The following is a 19,718-nucleotide window of genomic DNA, read 5'->3' on the forward strand; positions in this document are numbered from 1 at the left end:
GCAGCGCTAAAATGCTCCACATGCCCTCTGCTCCTTCACAGACAGGCAGTGCCAGGCAATCTCCAAACCACAACAGCCTTGATCCTGTAGGAACATGGTGCAGGGGTTTCCTGCCAGCAGAAACTTCATCCTCCAGCAGAAACCTCATCCTCCAGCAGAAACCTCATCCTTCAGCAGAAACCTCATCCTCGCAGCATATACGAGGGGACAGGCCTGGCTTGCACTGTCCCAGTCAGACCCTCATAGGGTGTCCTATGCTGCAGAGGCCTTTTCTACAGTAAAATAATTAAGCACATTTTTATGCCTGTTATTGACATTATGGACCTTCAGATCAGAAATCCAGGAATAAAAATACTGATGGTGGTTTTATTTTCATCCATAAGGAATAAAGGACACCTGGGTGGGTAATAAAGGATACTGGGAGGCAAACTGATGGCTCCAGACAACACTGAATATGCAGAGCAATACCAGGAGCACATATTCTCCTGGCTCTGGATCACTCCTCTGGATTTTCCCCAGGCAGGAGCATGAACCTGAGTGTGCACATATCTGATAACTCAGTGAGAAACAAACCAAGGTCTGGATGTGTTTCGTGGTACAATAGATAGTCCAGCTGACTGAAGCACATTCCTGTGGAGCGAGACACACTGTAAACCTTAGCCACAATCCCTGAACCATCGCATGACTCATGGAGGCTTTTTATTCCTTGGAGACACACACAGCTGAGGCAAAGGGCTGAGGCAAAGGGAAAAAAGCCAGGCTGTTGGCTGAAGCACTGTGGTGAATCTCTGAAGATGCAGAGAACAACAGCAAGAGACTGTAAGCAGCCATATCTATCCAATTGGAAAAACCAGCAGGAAACTGCTAGAAACCCATCACACTCCAGGAAAATCAAGCATAAAAACATTAATGTAAAGAAGACATTGTTCAAAAACACACTCTTGGAAAGCTTGCATCCTGCTGTGGATTATAAAGCTACACAATTAAGCCAGGAATTGTGTGGTGCCAACTAAAAAAGGCAGCAAACGTGAGGGAGAGTTTGGAGATTTGTTCCTTGGATCCCGCTGCACTCTGCAGATGCCAGATTTTCTGTTTTAAGGAGCATTTGGTGTGTTCAAATGTCTGTGATGATTTCAAGTGAGGGACTATAAATAATATAGAAAGAAAACACTTCTGAAGGCACTATTTTAATTAAGGGGTTTTTAGCTACAAGACCAGGGAAAATTTGAAACAAGCTTTCTAGCAAGGCTGTAAATTTGCTTCACATGACATTTTTAATGAATAGACCAATTCTTGCCCAGGATGTCCCTGAGCTGCATCTGCAACTGGCAGAAATTTAGTGACCTGTTAAACATCACCTTTTGCTTTTCTCAGTGCACCTGGATTCAGCTTGCAATCAAAAATCAGCATTTTGAAGTGAATACACACTTGAACCAGCGCAGATTTTGGCATGAACTTGTAGGAAACAGCAGCCAAAGCTCTTAGCAGGCAGTGAAAACCACTGAAGCCCCCAAACAGGCTGGGATGGCTAAGGTAGAATGGACCCACAGGGAACAACCAGGAGGTGGGGAGTATCCCAGGGAGGTCACACATAGTGGTTCCCCCTCATACAAATCCAAGGAAGGAAGAAAAAGGAGATTCCCTGCTCTTGCCATCCCTTCAGCAGCAAACTACCCACAAGGAAAGCAGCAAAGCCCTGGGAGGCAGCAGGAGCTGACAAGGGCTGTGGCCTGACAGAGGCCAGAGCCCTGGATTGAAGGTTTAACTAAAACAAGGATTTTTTTCCTCCCAAGCAGTGTCCAGCCATCCCGCCAAGGCTACTCTGGGCCTGCACCAAGCTCCATGCGGACCTAAAGTGGATCCCTGGAACAGAGTCAGCTCCTTAGAGGCCTGGAAAATATTCCCTGTGTTCTGCCTGTGCCTTACAGGGCTTAGGATTTGGCCAAGGCATAGGCTGCATTCAACAGACCCGGTCCAGACCCACCAAAAGACTTAAATCCTCCTCGAAGGCTTCAGACACTCAGTTCAACACGCGATAAATCAGCCCCGCCGCAAGCCCGGGGTCGAGGCAGCGGCACGCGGCACACGCGGGCGGCAGCCGTGGGGACACCATTTTAGGCAATGTGTGAGTACCAGCCACGGCACTGCTGGGCTCCCACTTCAGAGGCTGGGCCAGCACCGTGCACGGAGCAGGTGCTTGGGCAAGAGGGTGATGGAGGAGCTCATGAGGGAAAATGCCTTCAGATGTCAGGTTGTGGGATGATGGGCAAGGAAGTTTGAGCATGGAGCACACATAGGAAGGAGGCAGGTCTTGGGGGCTGTGAACATCCCGATATCAATGATCAAGGTGGTCGTCAATGTGTCAGCCAGTGTGGTAAATTCTGGAGCACCTTGAGTCTCCTGTACTTTGCCCTTGGGCCTGTCTGGAAGACAGACCCAAACTCCAGCGTGATGGCGAGGGGACAGGGAATCTTGGCCCCCCAGGCTCTGGCAGACAACAGCAGTCACCTTTCCTCAGCTGAAGCTGGAGATGGGATAACAAAATGACACTTTCAAGAACAAATGCTGTTTGCTCTAGGAGAACATTAAGCAGATTAGGTATTGCAGTTGCTTAATTCGTCTCTGGCTGGCAACCATAAAAGGTTATTGCTGCAGGGAGCAGCCTCCTCAGAGGAATTCCCAGGGCAGAGCTGGAGAGGAAGCATCGCTCGCTGGGCTGGGATGGTTCCTGCACTTGGCCAGAGCTTCCCACGGGTGAAACATGACTACTCCAGGCTGCTGCGTGGGGAGGAAGGAAGCAGTGACAGGCATCCACAGCATGTGACAGTCTGGGATGGTCTCAGGGGGTTTGATGCTGGGGGGACAGCAGGATCAGCTGGCTGAGCTGCTTTGGGTCAAGGAAGAAGGCTTCGTGCTGTTCTAACTGTACCCAAGGCCACTGGGATCCCAACAGAGATTTTCATAATTCCCTCCAGAGCTCCAGAGGTCCAGTCAGACCCTCTCCACTGTAACTGGCTGTGCTGATTTCCCTCAGACAGGCTGGTCACTGGAGCTGCACACACAAGTGTCACAGAAGGTGACAGCACCACAACAGCCAGCACTGGAACAAGCCCTGCCAGCAGCATCCCATCCTCACCTGCCTGTCCCTTGGCTTGGTGCAGGATGCTGCATGTCCTCAGGTGACCCTGGAGCCAGGCTGGTGCTGGGAAGGGGACACGTCAGAGGAAAAGATGGATGTGAGCTCTGGCCACACCAGTCACATCCTCCAACATCAAACACTGTCTGCATTCCCACTGGGGAATGACCACACCAAATGTGTCAGGACAAAGGCACTGGGCAGTTCTGCTCCATGGAACAATCCCAGGGGGCAGAAAAGACCAGAACATCTGGGCATTTCCCAGCAGTCAGGGATTGAGACTGTTGGGAAACCATGGAGAGCATCACAGACAAGAAATAAAAATTATTCCATCTTCCTCTGACCCACCCCTGCCCTCCTGGCCCCACACCAGCTGCTCTTCACATATCCTGTCACAGGGTGTCCAGAACTATAAGGAAAAACCTCTGTAAAGCAAGTGCTGAAGTCCCTGTGCCAAGAGCAGCTGAAGTGCAGTCCCTTGCCTGGTGTGGGCCCCTCATGGCCAGCACTGGCAGCAGTGGGGATTGGCTCTGGGCAGGAGCAGGGCAAGATAAGCTGTCCCAGACTGTAACACACTGTACAGAGCCACTGCCTTATCACCGCGCTGGGGCACGGAGGGCAGGGGAGCCGGGACTGTTCTCTGCTGTCTCTCAGCTGAAGGGGTCTGCAGCCCCTCTGATTCCCTCCAGATCACTGTGCAGGTTCCTGCAGTGGCTCCAGGGGGCACTGAGGGAAGGGCCCGTGTGGACCAGGGAGTGCCACACTACACAACATCAGTGTGGGAGAGGGGCTGAGCAAGCCCCAACAGGACAAACTGCTGTGCAAGCACCTGCTGAAGGCAGCTGCTGTGCCCAGACCCTCTCCAAAGCAGTCAGTGCTTGGGAGCAGCGTGAGGCTGATTCACTTGTTAGAGCAATCAGCCCACCTGAGCCCTCCCAGCCAGCCCATAACCCCCCCAGCAGGCATGGCACTGGGGAGGCTGGAGCAGGCTGTCCAGATGGGGCTTGAGGGAGCTGCCTGGGGCTCACCACACATCAGAGCCTGCAGGACCCCCTGCCCCTGCTCTGAATTAACCTTCCCTCAACTGTTTGGTTTGGATCTTGGTCTCCTGCACATCCACACCAGAAGAGAACTGGGAGTGGGTGGGGAATAATGAAGGAGAAAGAGGAGCAGGAGCTCTGATGCTGCAGGTAAAGGTACCCAAAAGCATCAGCCTGAAGGCAGTATTTGCTCACAAGGACACAAGTGTCTGGCTCCTCCAGGACTGCAAATGTCCTGCTTCCCAGGGCTCTTACTTCCCTCTTTCCAAGTCACGGCACCGCATGCAGAAATGAGGCCAGTTCACAGAAGTTGCTGCCATTTCCCACCCCTGCTGCTGGACACAGGGAAGCCCAGCCAGGACCACCCAAAGCGCCAGGGCTCCGGACACGGGGGCTCTGCTCGTCAGCCCTCACTGAAAGGCTGAAGGAATCTTTTCCCCCACATCTGCTCAAACACCAAACTCTGGCCAGGCAGCATGCAGAAACAGCTGTCTGCAAGCACCAGGACCTCCAGCTCACTGCCAGCCACAAAACAAACTTATTACAAAACCAAAAGGCTGATACTTAACCCATTACCCAGCTCCTGGAGGCAATTATGTGCCTTGAAAAGAAGATTACATGGAAGGAAAAGTGTTAACATCCCTTAAGGCAGTGATCCCTGAAGGGAGGAGCGGGGAGGGGAGGTGGGGGGCACCTCAAAACAAGCTCTGCCTGGGCCCCCGGGGTTCTTTGGTACCTGCTCAGTCCAGGACAAGCTGCCCCTGCCACAGCCCAGCTCCCGCCACACGCTCAGCCCCCTGTCCCCACAGGCCATTACCTCGCTTAAAGGACCATCTCTTCTTCCAGCGCTTGGAAAACGATGGCCAGGAGTGGTTGAGCAGCGAGTCTGACATTTGGGAGCCCCGTGCAAGGTACAGCCCCAAGCAGGAGACTCCGGCACGGAGCACGGCAGAGCTCAGCGCAGTCTAAGGCAGCGCTGCAGGCTGCAGCCCAGGGGCTGCCAAGGGGGGTGTGGAGAAGCCAAGTGTTTTGTCAGAAGTATCAGCTGATGGAAGCTGTAGCCAGAGAGAGATTCCTGGTCCCTGGCGTTCCCACCTGTGTGGCAGGTCAGTGACTTCCTACAGCTGGGCCTGGGGATTAGTGGCACAGCCCCTGAGTGCTACTCGAGGCTTGCAGACAGAAACAGAAAACAAGCTGTTAACACACCACAGCCCCCCTGCCCTCTGCCAAAGCCTCCCTGCTCCATTCATGGCTGTAAGCATGACAGACACTTCTCACCTGGCTAACAGTCACCTTCACCTTCAGTGAGGGGTCAGAGTTGATACTTAAAAGGCTTGATGCTTTTACATGACATTTATGAAGGCTCACTATTTACACTTTTTTCTCATTTTCAAGTGCTGTGGCAGAGCTTCAGCAAGGGACTGTGAAAGATCCTGTCAATCCACAATATCAGCATCATCCTGCAGCTCACAGCAAGTCCCAGGCCCCGGGCAAGGATGTTTCTCCAAGTCCTCCTCAGGTCTCCCACACAGGGAGGTAGGTGGGAGCAATCTCAGACTGCCCCAAGAGACCCAGCTCTCTACCCTCCAAGCCCACTGGTCCCAGTTGGCACCAGCCCCACAGCCCAGACAGGCTCCAAACTTCACTCCCAACCCCTCAGGCTGAAGAAGCCGGGTTTTACCCCAGTGCTGCTGTCTGGGGCTGGACCAAAACTCCTCCCTGCTGTTTAGCTGATGCCTGTGGCCTCGCTGAGCAGAGCCCAGCCAGTCTGGGAATGATCACAGGTACACCCACAGCTTGAAGCCCAGGTTGGGCTGGTGATACACAAAAGCTGGTGTCAAAAAAGGGTTTTTCTTGCCTGGCCACAAACCCCAAAGTGTCACTGGCCCAGAATAACCCTATCTACATCTCCTCTGCTTCCATCTCCCCAATAACACTGCCCTGGGGTGGGCAGTCCAGAGTGGAACTGGGGGTCCTGGGCATGGACCCCTCTTGTGCACAGCCCAAACGCAGCCGTGGGCAGTGCCAGGGTGTCTTTGCAAACATCCAGCTGTGGCACAGGAGCAGCAGGAGCCAAAAGCAGCACCCAAAGGCTGCCCAGCCAGCCTGGCACTGCCCCAGAGCCCACCATGATGACACCTGAGGGTTAAATCCTGACCTCATCTCCTCTTCGCTCACAGCAGAGCAAAACCCCGTGGAGGCTGGGCCTCCCTAGTCCATGTTTTGCACAGAAGCTCGTGCAGGAGGGAGGCTGCACCGAACTGGCACTTTTGGCTTCAAGACAAGCCGCTTCCTCACAAGGCCTTGAGGAAGGTGAGTGACAACCCCGCTGCTGTGGGATGGAACTTGTGCAGAGAGCGACTTACCCTGAGGGCTGGCGGCCCCTCTGTGGCGGGCTCCTCGTGCACGCTCACATCTGACAGCCTCGGCTGCTTCTCCAGCCGCTGGAGCAGAGCGAGAAGCGGAGCCTCACCGGGGAAGCAGCGGCCATGAGGGCGGTTTGCTCACGGGGGCCGCCGGCTCAGCCCTCTCACCGCTTCCCCTTTCCGACGGCACAAACAAAGCCGGCTCGCCCATGCTGCGGCTGCCGGAGCAGCGCCCCAGGGCTGCTCGCTGCCACCCTCGCGGGGCTCTGGGCTCTGACAGGGTCCAGCAAAGCCACCAGGAGGGCTGCGGACCCTGAGGCAGCCGTGCAGGGGTCCTGGGAGCCCTGAAGGCACGATGGCTGCGAGGAGCAGCTACTGCCACCGCTGCTTCCTGTTCCCTTCGGAGAAAACCCGCAGTGTGTGCCCCGAGAGCCCCGCAGGCCCGGCCCGGCCCGTGGGCTCCTTGCACCACGGCTCCTTAACCTCCCACACACGGCAGCTCCTAACGAGTCCCTGGTCTTTGACCTTGGGGGGAAACTGGGACCCCAAAGCCCAGCAGGTCTGTCTTACACAGCGGGAAGTGACAGCACAGCAGAGAAATACCCGTAGTGACCATATTCACCTGTATAGGAGAGAGACAAAGACTTCAGCTCCAAGGCAGTGCCCCTGGCCAGCAGACAGAGCCCCTGGCACGGTCCAGGCTCGGGTTGCTGGCACAGCCATTCCCTCCTTCCCAAAAAGCCCCGTGGGCTGAGGCACTCATGCTCCTCATCCCAGAGCCCCGAGCACTCGCCAGCCCCAGCCAAACCCTAATCAGAACAAGAACCACTCACACTCCAATTACTCAAGACCGCAGCTTTGGCAGCGCTTAGAATAGCAATTACCCTGTGCTCCAGGAAACCACAAGAGCAAAGAGGAATTACGGTTTAGTTTCTCTGAAGTCCACAAGAGCCCGATTAGCATCAGAGATCAGGGCAGCTCCTAAACACCAGGCAGCTGCTCTGGCTGATGGGATGGTGAGTTGTCCTTGGCTCAAACAAGGACGAGCTCTTTTCCTCCTGCCACGAGTCTGACACAGCTTGGGGGATGCTGAAGCTGAGCTGTGCAGGCAGCCTGGAAGAGTGATGAGGGATGATGGCACGAGGATTGTCCCAGCCTCAGCAGCCTCCCCACGGCATCCCAGAGAACCCAGAGGGAAGCAAACCTCCCAGGACAGCAAGTTCAAGTTTTGTGGCTTTGCTTATTTTTGCATTTTAGGATCCCTACAGAACAAGCCTGTGCCAGAAGCAACTCCAAAACATCTTAAAACACCAATTTGTTTATGATCGTTCTCACAGTGAGAGAATTCTGGATAGGCTTAGGAAAAAATGGCATTGGTGGGGCATTGAGTGCTGTGTCCAGCTCTGGGCCTCTCACTGCAGAAAGACACTGAGGGGCTGGAGGGTGTCCAGGGAAGGGAACGGAGCTGGAAAAGGGGCTCAGCCTGGAGAAAAGGAGGCTCAGGGGGATCTTCAGGCTCTGCACAACTCCCTGCCAGGAGGGGACAGCCCTCACCTCGCTCTGGTGAAACAAAACAAGGTTTAAGTTAGAAGCACCCCCAGAGGGGCCTGGGCAGGACAGGAGGCTCCTGGTGCACACCTGGTTACAGCCAGGACAGGGGTGGGACTGATCCTCTGCCTTTGATGCTTTAAAACCTGCAGTGAGAAGTCTGTCTCCTCCAAGGACGGAACACCGGTCCATGCCCAGGAAATAACAGAATTACATGACAGAGCCACAGCTCTCGATGCTCCAGCATGAATCCTGGCACCAAAGTTCACCTGACAGCATCAGAGGCATCACCCCAGAGCCCCGAGGTGAGGACAGGGATCACCAGAGCCATCAGGTAGAGGAGTTCCACTGGATTCACACTACAAGCCTACAGCTGCTTGAGCTGTGGGGTTTTGTTTTTTCCTTAACACCATTTATTTTGCAACTTATTCCAAGGTACAAATTTAGTACTTTCTCCATGGCAAAGCAGCCTTCAGTGCTGCACAGACAGCAGACACAAAATGAACGGTTATTCTTGGATAATTTATTCAGAATTTTAATATAAACAGTTAATTGTTCAATATTCTGACACACAGCAAGGATTTTTCTTTTTTACTATTCAAAAATTTTCTGTACATGTCACTGCTTGGCTCTTAGATATGAAAACATTGAAAAAATAAATCAAGGGGGAAGGTTTTTATTTTTTCTTCCTTTTTTTAAAAAAAAACCCATGGCACATTTGACCCTTTATTTCAAACAAGAGGTATCTGCAGTACTATTTGTATTCTAGAACCTTAAATACGCAGAGGGAAAGGTGGGAGCAGCAAGAATGAACTGGGAAAAAAAATAAAACCCCAAGACTTCACAGAACATCACCTAACATGTAACTGAAACTATCTGTGGTTTATTTAAGTGAAGCAGAGGGCTCTGGGCTTTGCTGGATGAAGCTGACATCCACTTCACCCATCCATGAGGGTCATCAAATATAAACCAGTTTTGATACTCCAAGAATAAAATAATTTCCCTAACTAAAGCACAATTTAATGTTTTTCCTGTTTAAATAACACTCTACCTCTGCAGATTTAGAAGTGGCCTTTCTAAAATTCTCCATCAGCTTTCATGAGACTCGGTTACAGGACAAGACTTGGAAGTGGGGATGGTGGAAGCATTGGAATGCTGCTGGGAGAGCCTGGATTTAGAGAGCTTTGGTGTTGAGTCCAGCTCAGAGCTCTCAGGTACAGAGCCCTCAGCTCAAGATTTATTGGAGCTGCTGGGACTGACCAGGGGCTGGGGTTCAGCTGAGCAAGAGCCCCCATTTAACCTCCACTGATGGCTGTTCTTTAGCTGCCAGGACTATTCCAGGTCCTCCCAGCCACCAGACCCCTGTTCCCAAGGGATCTTTCTGGGCTGAGAAAGGAAACTATTTAATACCACCTGTTGGAACACTGGAGTGGGAACAAAACCACTACCAGGAACAGAATTTCTGTCTGATTGCAAATCTGTTGGCAAAAAAATGACAACACCATAGGAGTTAATACTAACTTTATTATACAATATTTAAAAAGTCATTTCTCTACCTGTCCCCTTACAGCTTGCATTGTGCTGCAGTGAATTTTCCCAAACTGCAAGAATAAGTGCTTCCTTCTGAGAAGGACAAGCAAATTCATTTTAAAAAGAAATACACATTTAATGACAGCAGATTTGCTAAAAACAATAAGTTTAGAGTTGCTTTTCAACAGTCAGATTCCTCCAAAAGTCAGCTAGATGATTGGCTTCACTCTTGTGATGCTCCTAACAAGGCTGAACACGTCAAGGCTTTACACCAACACAGACAGAATCCAAGCAGAGGGAACACAGAGCCAAGCAGAAGGTAATAAAAAGGCCAAATTCCATTAAGTTCATACAAATACCAAACTAATCTTATGTTGAATTCATGAAGTAACTATCTCTTGATTCCAACCCATTCAGCAGTTCCTCTCCCTGGACCACAGGATGCTCTGAGAGGTGGTGGCTCTTTGGGCAGGACCGGGGTTCCTGCGAGTCCCCGGCTCCGAGAGGATCACAGGGGTCATCTGCAGTTCCAAGCTCCCTCCAGGCTCTGAGCCGATCCCACACGGATCACGGCAGCATCTGGCACAGCCTGGACAGTAAGGTTTTATGGCACAAAGATACTTTACGTTCTGGCTTGTAAAACAAGGTTCCAGTCTTGGTAGCAGGAAGGGCCCGGGACACCTCAGGATCTGTCTTCGTGTCACAGTGGCTTTGAGAGGGAACTCGACTGCCTCCCTCCCTCCCTCCCTCCCTCCTCTAAAGCAGAGGCTCAGCACCCTTCTTGCTCCTGTCATTTCCTATTTGCCTTCAGCACAGTCAGCTCAGTAACACAAGAAGCGACTTTGAGATTTTTTTTTTCCAAAGAGATACCAACACTATAGCCAACAGACTAAAATGAAGCAAAGTGTCCCATCGCTATAATACAAATTTAGGAGGAAACAGATAAACTACCCATAAATTAAGAGTACCCTTTAGCAACCTAAAAGCAGCCTCTTCATACCCACACGGCTGCTTTACCATCATCGCTGCAGCGTGGTCTAGTTCCCATCACCTTTCCCAACCCAGTGCTGGCACACAGTTTATGTCTGAGCTCTTCTATTTTACAACACAATAGAGTATTTACAAGCAGCCAAGACAGACACGTTCCTAACCCAGCAGCCAAGCTTTGCAGCGCTGCGCTGGCTCGCAAGAGAAGTTCCAGATTGGCAAGAGCCGTTCAGGAAGTGGCAATCGAGTTTTAATGTGGAAACCTTTCTGAGAAACCTCTACAGTCTTGCACTTCAGACTTTTTCTCAGTGAAAGCTCAGCAGAGCTTAGCTTCTTGCTCCTCCTGATTCACCAGAGTGAATTTCTGGCTACATGGTGGTGCCAGACTGTGCCCAGGAGGCTCCAGCTGCTCCTGGACAGGCTGAGGGGTCTGTCCTGCTGCCCCGTGCTGCGAGCGGGGCATTCTCTGCCCACAAAGGGCAGGAGCCAGCCCTCCAACAAATACTAATGCAAACAAAGAAGGAGCTTCCCACTGCTGGCTGCCTTTCTCCAGCCATCCCACCTGCTCTCCTGCACCGGTGTTTGGCTTCTCCTAAGCAGCAGCAGCAGTGAGTGTTGTGCTTCCACTGCAGCTGGGGAATTCTGACCCAATGAAGATGTGGCCAGAGCAAAGAGCAGCAGCTTCCCAAAGAAAGGCTCAGCACAGCACCCCTGCCCGGGCTGGGGTCCCTGGCAGCACCCCAGAGGTTTCAACAGCACTTGAGTCTCCACTTGCAGGAATTCTCTGAGCAGGAATCAGCGAGATCCGAGTGAGGTGTTCAGGCATCCCCAGGGCGAGGATCTTCCAGCAGCAGAGACCAAAGTGTCGGCTGTGAGCCAGGGAAGGATTTTCCAGCAGTGAGAGCTGGGCTTTGAGGGTGATGTTCATTTATTCTTCCTGATTCTACAGCTGAGTGTGATCTGTAACTGCCACGAGCAGCAACCACTAGTGTTATTTGTTTTACAGAGGAGAAACACAATACCCTCCCCACTGGTACCACACGTCTTCCCTCCCCCTGGGCACAAGGTGGGAAGGATGAGTAACCTTCACACAGTGCTGGGTACAAACAACTGCTCCGTTCGGTGCAGGGTGAAGGTGACACTGAGCCATGGGAGGGGACTGCCTGTCCGTGGAGCAGCACACGCTCCCTGGCTCGGCCATGCGAGTGTTCAAACCATGTGTACTCACAGGGCCAACCAGTATCAACCGCGTGGAAAAGCCAGACCCAATACAAGGTTCCAAACTTCCTTCAGGTTAAAGATCTTCTATTCCCACAGTTATGATCACTGCCATTGGAAATGTTATCAAAGCAAGGGTGTGCTGGGAAAGGTTTTCAGGAGGTCACTGGCAGGACCTTGGGTCACCTGTGCGCAGTGAGAAGAGCAGTGACCAAGCCACCCCAATGCAACCCCAACAGCAAGGGCTGGTCCCAGTCCCAGCTCCACGCTGGCACATGCTGATCCAGGAGGAAGCAGCCTGATCCTTTTAGGTCATGAGTTCACTAAAGTCCAAACATTTAAATGGCTCTTTTGTTTTTTGTGGTTTTTTTTTTTTTTAAATCACGACAGAACTAAGGGATGAGATCAGATCCAAATTTGTAAATGGGTTCATTGGCCACTACTGTTCACATTAGGGATCAACAGTGACGAGCCATTCTCCTTCCCATTCCCTTCATGAATGGTCCCTGGTATTGGAATCAGCTGATACTGATTTTCCCTGATCCACAATAGGTCCAGACCAGAATATTTAAACAGGTTTAGAGGTGCGTAGTATTAAAAAATATCCTTAAGAAACACTGAGGTAGACTGCACCAGAACAGGACAAAAGTAATCCCACCACATCCACCTGCCAAGATTTTGCGGATACAAATTTACATGTTCTGTGTGTTTAAGAAAACAAATTGTTTGTTGCTTTTTTTTTTTACAGTGTTTTATATATTAAAATAAATAAAAAAATTCTAATAAGAAAAACTTCTCTTCCTTAGAAAAGTGTGAGAATATGTCTTCTTTCCTGCAGTGTAGTATAGAGCTGCTAAACAGTTACAACTTTGTAAAGCAGAAGAAATGTAAACGAGGCCTTTTGAAATCCAAAGGTTCTCACCCATGTCTGGACTGTGTTTTCCACCCAAATTTGTGGAGCAACCTGTACCCTCCACCTGGGCCGAACCGATCAGCCTCCAGCAGCAAAGGGCCCAACAGCTCCCAGTGCTACCCAGAGTCTGTCGTCCCCCCTTTTGTGACTGTTCTGGCCAGAAGCAGCTGGGGCTCCCAGAACCAGCTGCAGCCCCAGGTGTGGGCTCGGGGCACTGCAGCCCCTCTGCCTCGCTCACAGCAGCACTGCCCGGGCTGGAGCCACAGCCCAGCCCAGCCTTCCTGCTCTCCCGAGCCAGGGCACCTCGCTTTCTCCTGGCAGAGAGCACAAAACAGATCTTGGACTTCTCCAGGAGGAGAAGTGAAGGACTGAGCGTCTCTCCCTGCTGTTCAAGCACCTCCTGCATGACACGGGCCTGCGACATCCATCATCTTCCTTCCCTGCTCCCACCAGCTCCGTGCTACCAGCCCTGGCTGAGTTTCACCGTTATTCTCCAACACCAGGTGCCCATCAGCTCTGTCTTTGCAAACAGCAGCACAACAAAGCACAGTCCTGACGGCGAGCGCTGACATCCCGGCAAGCCGCGTCCCGGGAGTTCTGCAGCAGGAATCTCGGGGAACACAAGGCTGGAGGCAGCAAACCACGGTCACCTTAGGTGTGCAGAGCCCAGAACTTTGTGCTCCCCCCTTCAGTGTCCCTTGCTCAGCTCCAGTTCGTGCTTGTCCTCTCTCGCCGGCTCCATCTGCGGCACGGAAGGCAAAGTGAGGGACACGGGGGTAGAGGAGGAGCAGGACTCGAGGCCAGGATGTTCTGGGTCCTTCAGCTCCCAAAGATGGGGCTCTGATTGGAGCCAGCTGACTGTGTTGAATAAATCATGAAACTATTACAAAGCCTTGTCAAGTATGAACTGAACATGTGCTTCATCGCTCCTGCAAGGCTAAAATTAGTTCATTCTGAAATCTTTGGACCACTTTAAGACCAAACAATCCCCCAAAACTCTTGCCGCCCCAAAAGGATCATAAACAGTCAATAATTTATATGAAGTTAAAATTTAAACTAAAGACATCTTTAAATATGTTACAACAAACAATATATATACTCAATGCTGTAAGGACAGAAAACTCCATGTCTCAGGTCAGGGGACTCCTACTTCGTTTGGTCTTGAAAGTACCCACAAATCTCAGAGTTCTGCTCATTTAGCTCCCAGCACGTTCTCCTCATTTGTTAATGAGAGAAAACCTGCTCCCAAGAGTCCTCAGTATAAAAATAATCTGTTTAGAATTCAGTCTCTCCAGGGAAATGGGGAAAAAAGATAAGTACACACTTCCAAGAAGAGGAAAGCTCCTGTGAGAACAGAGAATCATAGAGTATGCTGAGTTGGAAGGGACCCACCAGGATCACGGACTCCAACTCCTGGCCCTGTGCAGGACACCCCAAGAACCCCACCATGTGCCTGAAAGCGCTGTAAGTTGTGTACAAAACCAGAAATGTCTCTTTTGCTATAGGGTACACCCCACATGTTGATACTGCACACACGCACACACACGCCCACGCACGCACCCCGGGAGTTTCACCCCTTGAAAACAAAGTATGAAAGCAGCAGCTATTGGTCAATCTGAGGATCTGGCGCGCCCGACTGATGTGCTGAATCCTTCTCTCAGTAGAGAGCCTGCCTGAAAGCCTGGAATTCTACTGGAAATGCTCTTGTTCCACGTTGCTGGGCTGAAGCTCAGGCACCAGAGAACTTCACGTCTTCTGCTGGCAAACGCGGATGCTTCTCCTTCAGTTGAACTCACACGGTCGCTTCCTGTTGTGAAACCATGGTTACAGAAGGGACAGCAGCCATGGAAACCTCTTCCATTTAAGTTCACAGATAAGTCCACTGACAACCAGTCAACTTGGCAAAAAAAAAAAAAATAAAAAATCGTAAGATGATTAAAAATCTGAAGAGTTTGTAGATGTGTGTCATACACTGTGGCAGCAATAACAAGAGTCCTGAGATTTGTGGAGGGGGGGGAAAAAAAGCAGACACAACCCTTGGGCCAAACAGGAAGTGTTAGGAAGGACTTGACCTGGGCATGGAGAGAATCCGCCCGTTTTTCTTGCCACCGTTCATGTGAGTGTAAGGGATGTGCTCCTCGTAGTTGCCCTTGAGGGCCATGGAGGGTCCATTGTCCCTCCCCAGCGCTTTGTCCCTCTGTGAGTACGAGGAGGGGTCGAGGGGAATGCTCTCCATGTTCTCGAAGTCCATCTCGTACTCCTCCGTCTCCAGAGGTTTGTTCTCCTCGCTGTAGAAGAAGGAGACCTCGTGGAAGCTGGGGTGCAAGTCCTCCTTCAGCATCTCGATGATCTCGATGAAGGTGGGACGCATCTTGGGGTTGTACTGCCAGCACATCTGCATCAGGCTGTGCCTGCAGCAGCACAGAGCACAGTCAGGGGCAGCAGAAGCAATCCCACGTGCAGACCAAGGCTGACCCCCCACCACCCACACCACACCTCTGACACCCCAGCTTGCTTGTCCTCTTTCCAGCCTCCACATCTGCCTGTAGATCCTGACACTCCTTTTTCTCTATTTCTGTCTAGATGAAAAATTCCTTCCGATTCCTTCAATTGTTCTTAATTTGGCTGCTGAAGGAAACAGGGCTGTGGTTCACAGACTCCACGTGTGTGTGTGTGCACAAGCACTTAGAGCCAGGTCATCCTTTTTTAATTGACTCCCTTTTAATTTTAACTCAGCTTGAAAGATAACAAAGCTCCCAAAACTTCAAGGAAAATGAGAGGCTGGGCAGAGGACAGAGGTCCTGTAAACATCCCACCCAAAAGAAAGGCTGCAGTAAGAGGTCACATGTTATCAGACACCATGGAGAAAGAGCTCACAAATACAAATAGAGTTTCAAACTGGAGTTTGTAACTGGCCATCAGACAAATGTCCAGCACAGCAGGCTTTTTTCATAGGGATATTCACAAAACATGTTTATTTTATGACTCTGGAAGTGCTGTTTTGGCCAGAAGCAGCTGGGGGAAGAGGCTACCAGAACCAGAGAGCTACCATCTGTGCTCCCTTTTCCCAGAGCTGTTTTCCCTCACAACTGCTCCAGTGTGACTCCTCACACAGAATCCCATGATCACTGGGTTGGAAATGACCTCCCAAGACCATCAAGTCCAACCTTTGACCCATCCCCACCTTGTCACCCAGCCCAGAGCACTGAGTGCCACATCCTGTCCTTCTTTGGACACCTCCAGGGTTTGGGACTCCAAACCTCCCTGGGCAGCCCCTTCCCTGGATCACTAAGGATGCTTTGGTGCAATTTCTGTGGGAGGTGCCTCACTAAAGTCTGTTTTCCTCTTCCCCAGTCAAGGAGGGGTTAAGAGGTGCCCCAGGTCAGGCCATTCCTGTTGGCCACACTTGAGGCAAAGAGTGCAGCTGGGCTGGCTGTCCCCTCTTGCCCACTTACAGCCTCTCCGGGCAGTTGTCCGGCTGATCCAGGTATCCTCCATCCATGACAAACTTTAGCACCTGCTCATTGGAGAGTCCCTGGTACGGCTGCTCTGCCAAGCTGCTTATTTCCCAAAGGACAACACCAAATGACCTAAGGGAGAGAGAAGGGTTCCTGGTGAGAACAAAACATCCTGGAGCCCTCCCAGTGACAGAGTTATTTTGGAAAACGAACACTTCAAAAGAACACGACTATATTTTTATGGAAGGGTTTCAAAACAACGGCTTTGTTTTGTCAGTGCTCTGAGCAAGTCAGTTTAAACTGTGTGTGCTAAAACAAGAAGCTGCTGAGCTGGAATCCATCTGGGATTGCAGAGGACAACTTACCACACGTCAGAGTAGGTGGTGAACACCCCATCCTTCAGCGACTCCGGGGCCATCCAGCGCACGGGCAGCAGCCCTTTGCCCCCCTTGCGGTAATAATCCGTCTCGTAGATGTCCCTGGTCATCCCAAAGTCTGAGAGAAGCAATTGGGATGTGTTAAATGCCTCTCCCTCCACCCTGCTTTTCCTGTGCAACATCTCCAGATGGATGTTGCCTTCCCCCCCACTGCCAAAGCCCAGCCTGCAGTCATCTGTCACCTCATGATTAATTTTCAAAACATTTCCCTTTTCCTGCATTTTTTTCTACAGAGTCACAACAGAGACTCCACAGTTAAATTTTTTGTTGACAGCTTCTATTCTAAACATTATTTTATTCATCCTCTGTAAGTAAAACAGAGCGCCCTTTGCCTGAAATCCCACTGCCCTGGCTTTAACTCCAGAGAGCTCTGAAAAATCACCACACTGTGGAGTTCCAGCTTATTTTTAAATTTTGTATTTACTTATTTCTAAAAGGGTTTGGATTTAAAACTGGGTTAAATTACTTTTAAAAGCCACCTGACCCAATGACAGGATTATCAGCACTGTGTTTGTTGTACCCAACTCCTTCTTTGTCTTAATTCTCACGAAAGCAAAGACCAGTGAGACAAACCCAGGTAGCTCAGGCTGGAAAGGTAATGAACTTTTAGGCCAGAGATTTGGGAATAGAGAAGGTGAGAAAAGCTGCTCTGGTTCTACAGGAGATGTTGTTCTTACTGAAGAGCACACAATTCTGTGACAGGGAAGAAACAGAGGAAGTGCTGCAATTTCCCACAGCCAGTGAGAACCACCCGTGCTTGCCACACTGGTTTCATCGCTTTGCTTTTACAACAAACACGATGCACAGAACCTTCTCCTGATCACAGAATGGCCTGGGTTGGAAGGGACCAGCACTACCTACCCCCGATTTTCACAGTGAAGTCCTCTGCCACCATGCAGTTGCGAGCTGCCAGGTCCCTGTGCACGAATTTCTTGGCGTTCAGGTAGGCCATGCCGTCGGCGATCTCCGCGGCCATCTGGATCATCTCCCTCAGCGTCGGGGGCGGCCGCCCGGGGTTATTCTGCAAGGAAGGATCAGTCACAGAATGGTCTGGGTTAGATATGACCTTAAACATCATCCAGTTCCCTGCCACGAGCAGTGGCACCTTCCAACCTGGCCTTGGACACTTCCAGCTTCTCTAGGTAACCTCTCCACCCTCACAGCCAAGAATGTCTTCCCAATATCAAATCAAATCTACCCTCTTTCAGCTTAAAAGAAGCATTAAACCCCAAATCAAGTCACTCTGCTCCACAACAGACTCCCTCTCTCCTGTCTTTACCTCAGCTTCAGGTCTCAAGGAGCGGAGGTAACTCTTCAGATCCCCATGTGCCATCAGCTCCATGACCACCAGAGTAGGCTGTCCCTTGGAGACCACTCCGAGGAGGCGAACCTGGAAAACGAGCGAGAAATTCCCTCGAGGCCGTGTCCAAACAGGGGAAAAAACAGGGCAAAGCCAACACCCCCTGAAACAGAGCTGAGAACAGCCCCACAAGGCCTTGTCAGGCTGAGAGGTTTAGAAAGAGCAGCAGTGAAACGACTTGGGCGGGTTCTGTGGAATCCAGCAGGGGAAGATCCCAGCTCGGACGGATCGGCTGCCTCTGCTGCTTTGGTGAGCTGAGGGTCGGGCTCTGAAGGCACTGCAGAGCTGAGCTGAGAGCTGAGGCACCCAGCACTTACCACATGATGGCAGCTGAAGCCTTTCATCACGGAGGCCTCGTTGAGGAACTCGATGCGCTCACGCAGGCTGGCGGACTCATTCACCGTCTTCACGGCCACGCGCGTCTCGGGCTCTCCCTTCACAATGTCCTTGGCGATGCCCTCGTACACCATCCCGAAGGAGCCCTGGCCCAGCTCCCTCAGGAGGGTGATCTTGTCCCGTGGCACCTCCCATTCGTCAGGGACATAAACTGTTGGGCACAGGGGAACAGTTCTGAGCTGCAGCCTTGGTTGTGCTGCCACACTACAGGGGGGTGAATTCTACAAAAGGACCAGAAAACTCCACAAACACAACTCCAACCCCACCCTGCTGCACCAACTGCACGATTACACAAGAAATAAACCCTGGTTGCTCTCACCATCACTGGCACTGATGTACTCGGGGTTGGAGGATGCGTACAGGGGTCCTGTTGGTCCTTCGGTTTGTCTGGAAGAGACACAAACTCCTCAGCACTTTTCAGCCTCTGACACCCTCAAGGTGAGGGCATTTGATTTGGTGAGGATTTGATTAATCCCCAAAGCATGCAGCAAATAAACTGTCCCCACATGGCACAAACTATTTCCTGCACTTAAAATTAATGCTGCAATCGCTATGGAAATTAGAAATGAAACAAAAACTGACTCCCAACAAAGCAGCAAAACTTTTGGATGTAAGTTTTAGTGTTTCTGGTGAAAACAAGAAAAAATTACACTCACCTCTTCTTCACAAGCACATAAGCAGCTCCAATAATTCCAGCAATTATTATGGCAAAAATAATCGGAACAATGATAACAGCAATATTTGGCTGAGCATTCACTAGGAGAGAAAGAGCGAGTTAGAGGTTTTATACAGGTCCAAAAGACAAATTTTTTCCTCATTAAAATCTCCCCCTTCAATTAATTGTAACAAAAACAAAACTAGAAGCTATTTCAGATCAAAATGTGGGGCTGGTCAAAATGAGGACTAATTAAAAAAAGCCATGTGTTTCCAAGTAATTTCAGGTTCTTGACAACCGATATATTTGGTAAACATTTAATGACTCCCTGTGCACGGCTTGCTACACCCCATCCTCCAGAAATAACCCCAGTTTCTGTCAGGGATTAAATGTCGAAAATAAAATGAACTCACAATAATCAGCCACGTAAAAATAGGTGGGTTCTGTCCAGGAGCCGTTTCCAGCCAGGGAGGTGGCTCGGATCCGCACGCTGTAGTTGCCAGGCTGGAGCCCCCGGAGCTTGCAGCCGTTCTCGCTGGCAAAGTGCTTGCGGGACACGCAGAAATGGGCTTCCTGTGGGGACAGGGGCTGTGGCAGGGTCATCCTGCAGCTCCCAGGGCTCCCTCAGAGCTCTCTGGGGCTCCTGCAGCACCTCCCTGGCTGGCAAACACACA

At 51.0% G+C, this 19,718-nt stretch overlaps 2 protein-coding genes and 1 long non-coding RNA gene across 8 annotated transcripts in view; 1 reads left to right on the forward strand and 2 right to left on the reverse strand.

The window, feature by feature from the left end:
• The window catches only part of ARHGEF18 (Rho/Rac guanine nucleotide exchange factor 18), a 50,396-nt gene extending 43,350 nt beyond the window's left edge, over nucleotides 1–7,046 (reverse strand). For 3 of the 6 annotated variants that reach the window (XM_023942993.2, XM_023942994.2, XM_023942992.2), the window contains exon 1: nucleotides 4,994–5,414. In XM_023942993.2, the coding sequence (XP_023798761.2) occupies nucleotides 4,994–5,069 (76 nt within the window). In that variant the 5' untranslated portion in view covers nucleotides 5,070–5,414. Of the gene's footprint in view, nucleotides 1–4,993; nucleotides 5,415–6,542 lie in introns of those variants that run through there. The other 3 variants (XM_086862752.1, XM_086862753.1, XM_086862755.1) reach the window with 3 other exon arrangements.
• LOC111940345 (uncharacterized) lies at nucleotides 6,240–14,680 on the forward strand. Its single transcript, XR_002869475.2, has 2 exons — nucleotides 6,240–6,489; nucleotides 8,243–14,680. It is a non-coding gene; the product is annotated as an uncharacterized LOC111940345 (long non-coding RNA).
• INSR (insulin receptor) overlaps nucleotides 9,595–19,718 on the reverse strand; it is a 53,882-nt gene continuing 43,758 nt past the window's right edge. Inside the window, exons 13-21 of the mRNA XM_086862758.1 lie at nucleotides 19,458–19,617; nucleotides 19,046–19,145; nucleotides 18,709–18,776; nucleotides 18,311–18,540; nucleotides 17,913–18,023; nucleotides 17,495–17,654; nucleotides 16,562–16,691; nucleotides 16,194–16,328; nucleotides 9,595–15,149 (exon numbers count right to left, since the gene is read on the reverse strand). Coding sequence (XP_086718884.1) covers nucleotides 14,795–15,149; nucleotides 16,194–16,328; nucleotides 16,562–16,691; nucleotides 17,495–17,654; nucleotides 17,913–18,023; nucleotides 18,311–18,540; nucleotides 18,709–18,776; nucleotides 19,046–19,145; nucleotides 19,458–19,617 — 1,449 coding nt within the window. The 3' untranslated portion in view covers nucleotides 9,595–14,794. The remainder of the gene's footprint in view (nucleotides 15,150–16,193; nucleotides 16,329–16,561; nucleotides 16,692–17,494; nucleotides 17,655–17,912; nucleotides 18,024–18,310; nucleotides 18,541–18,708; nucleotides 18,777–19,045; nucleotides 19,146–19,457; nucleotides 19,618–19,718) is intronic.

This window comes from Cyanistes caeruleus, chromosome 25 (assembly GCF_971803275.1).
Source record: "Cyanistes caeruleus chromosome 25, bCyaCae1.hap1.1, whole genome shotgun sequence".
Lineage (NCBI taxonomy): Eukaryota > Metazoa > Chordata > Aves > Passeriformes > Paridae > Cyanistes > Cyanistes caeruleus.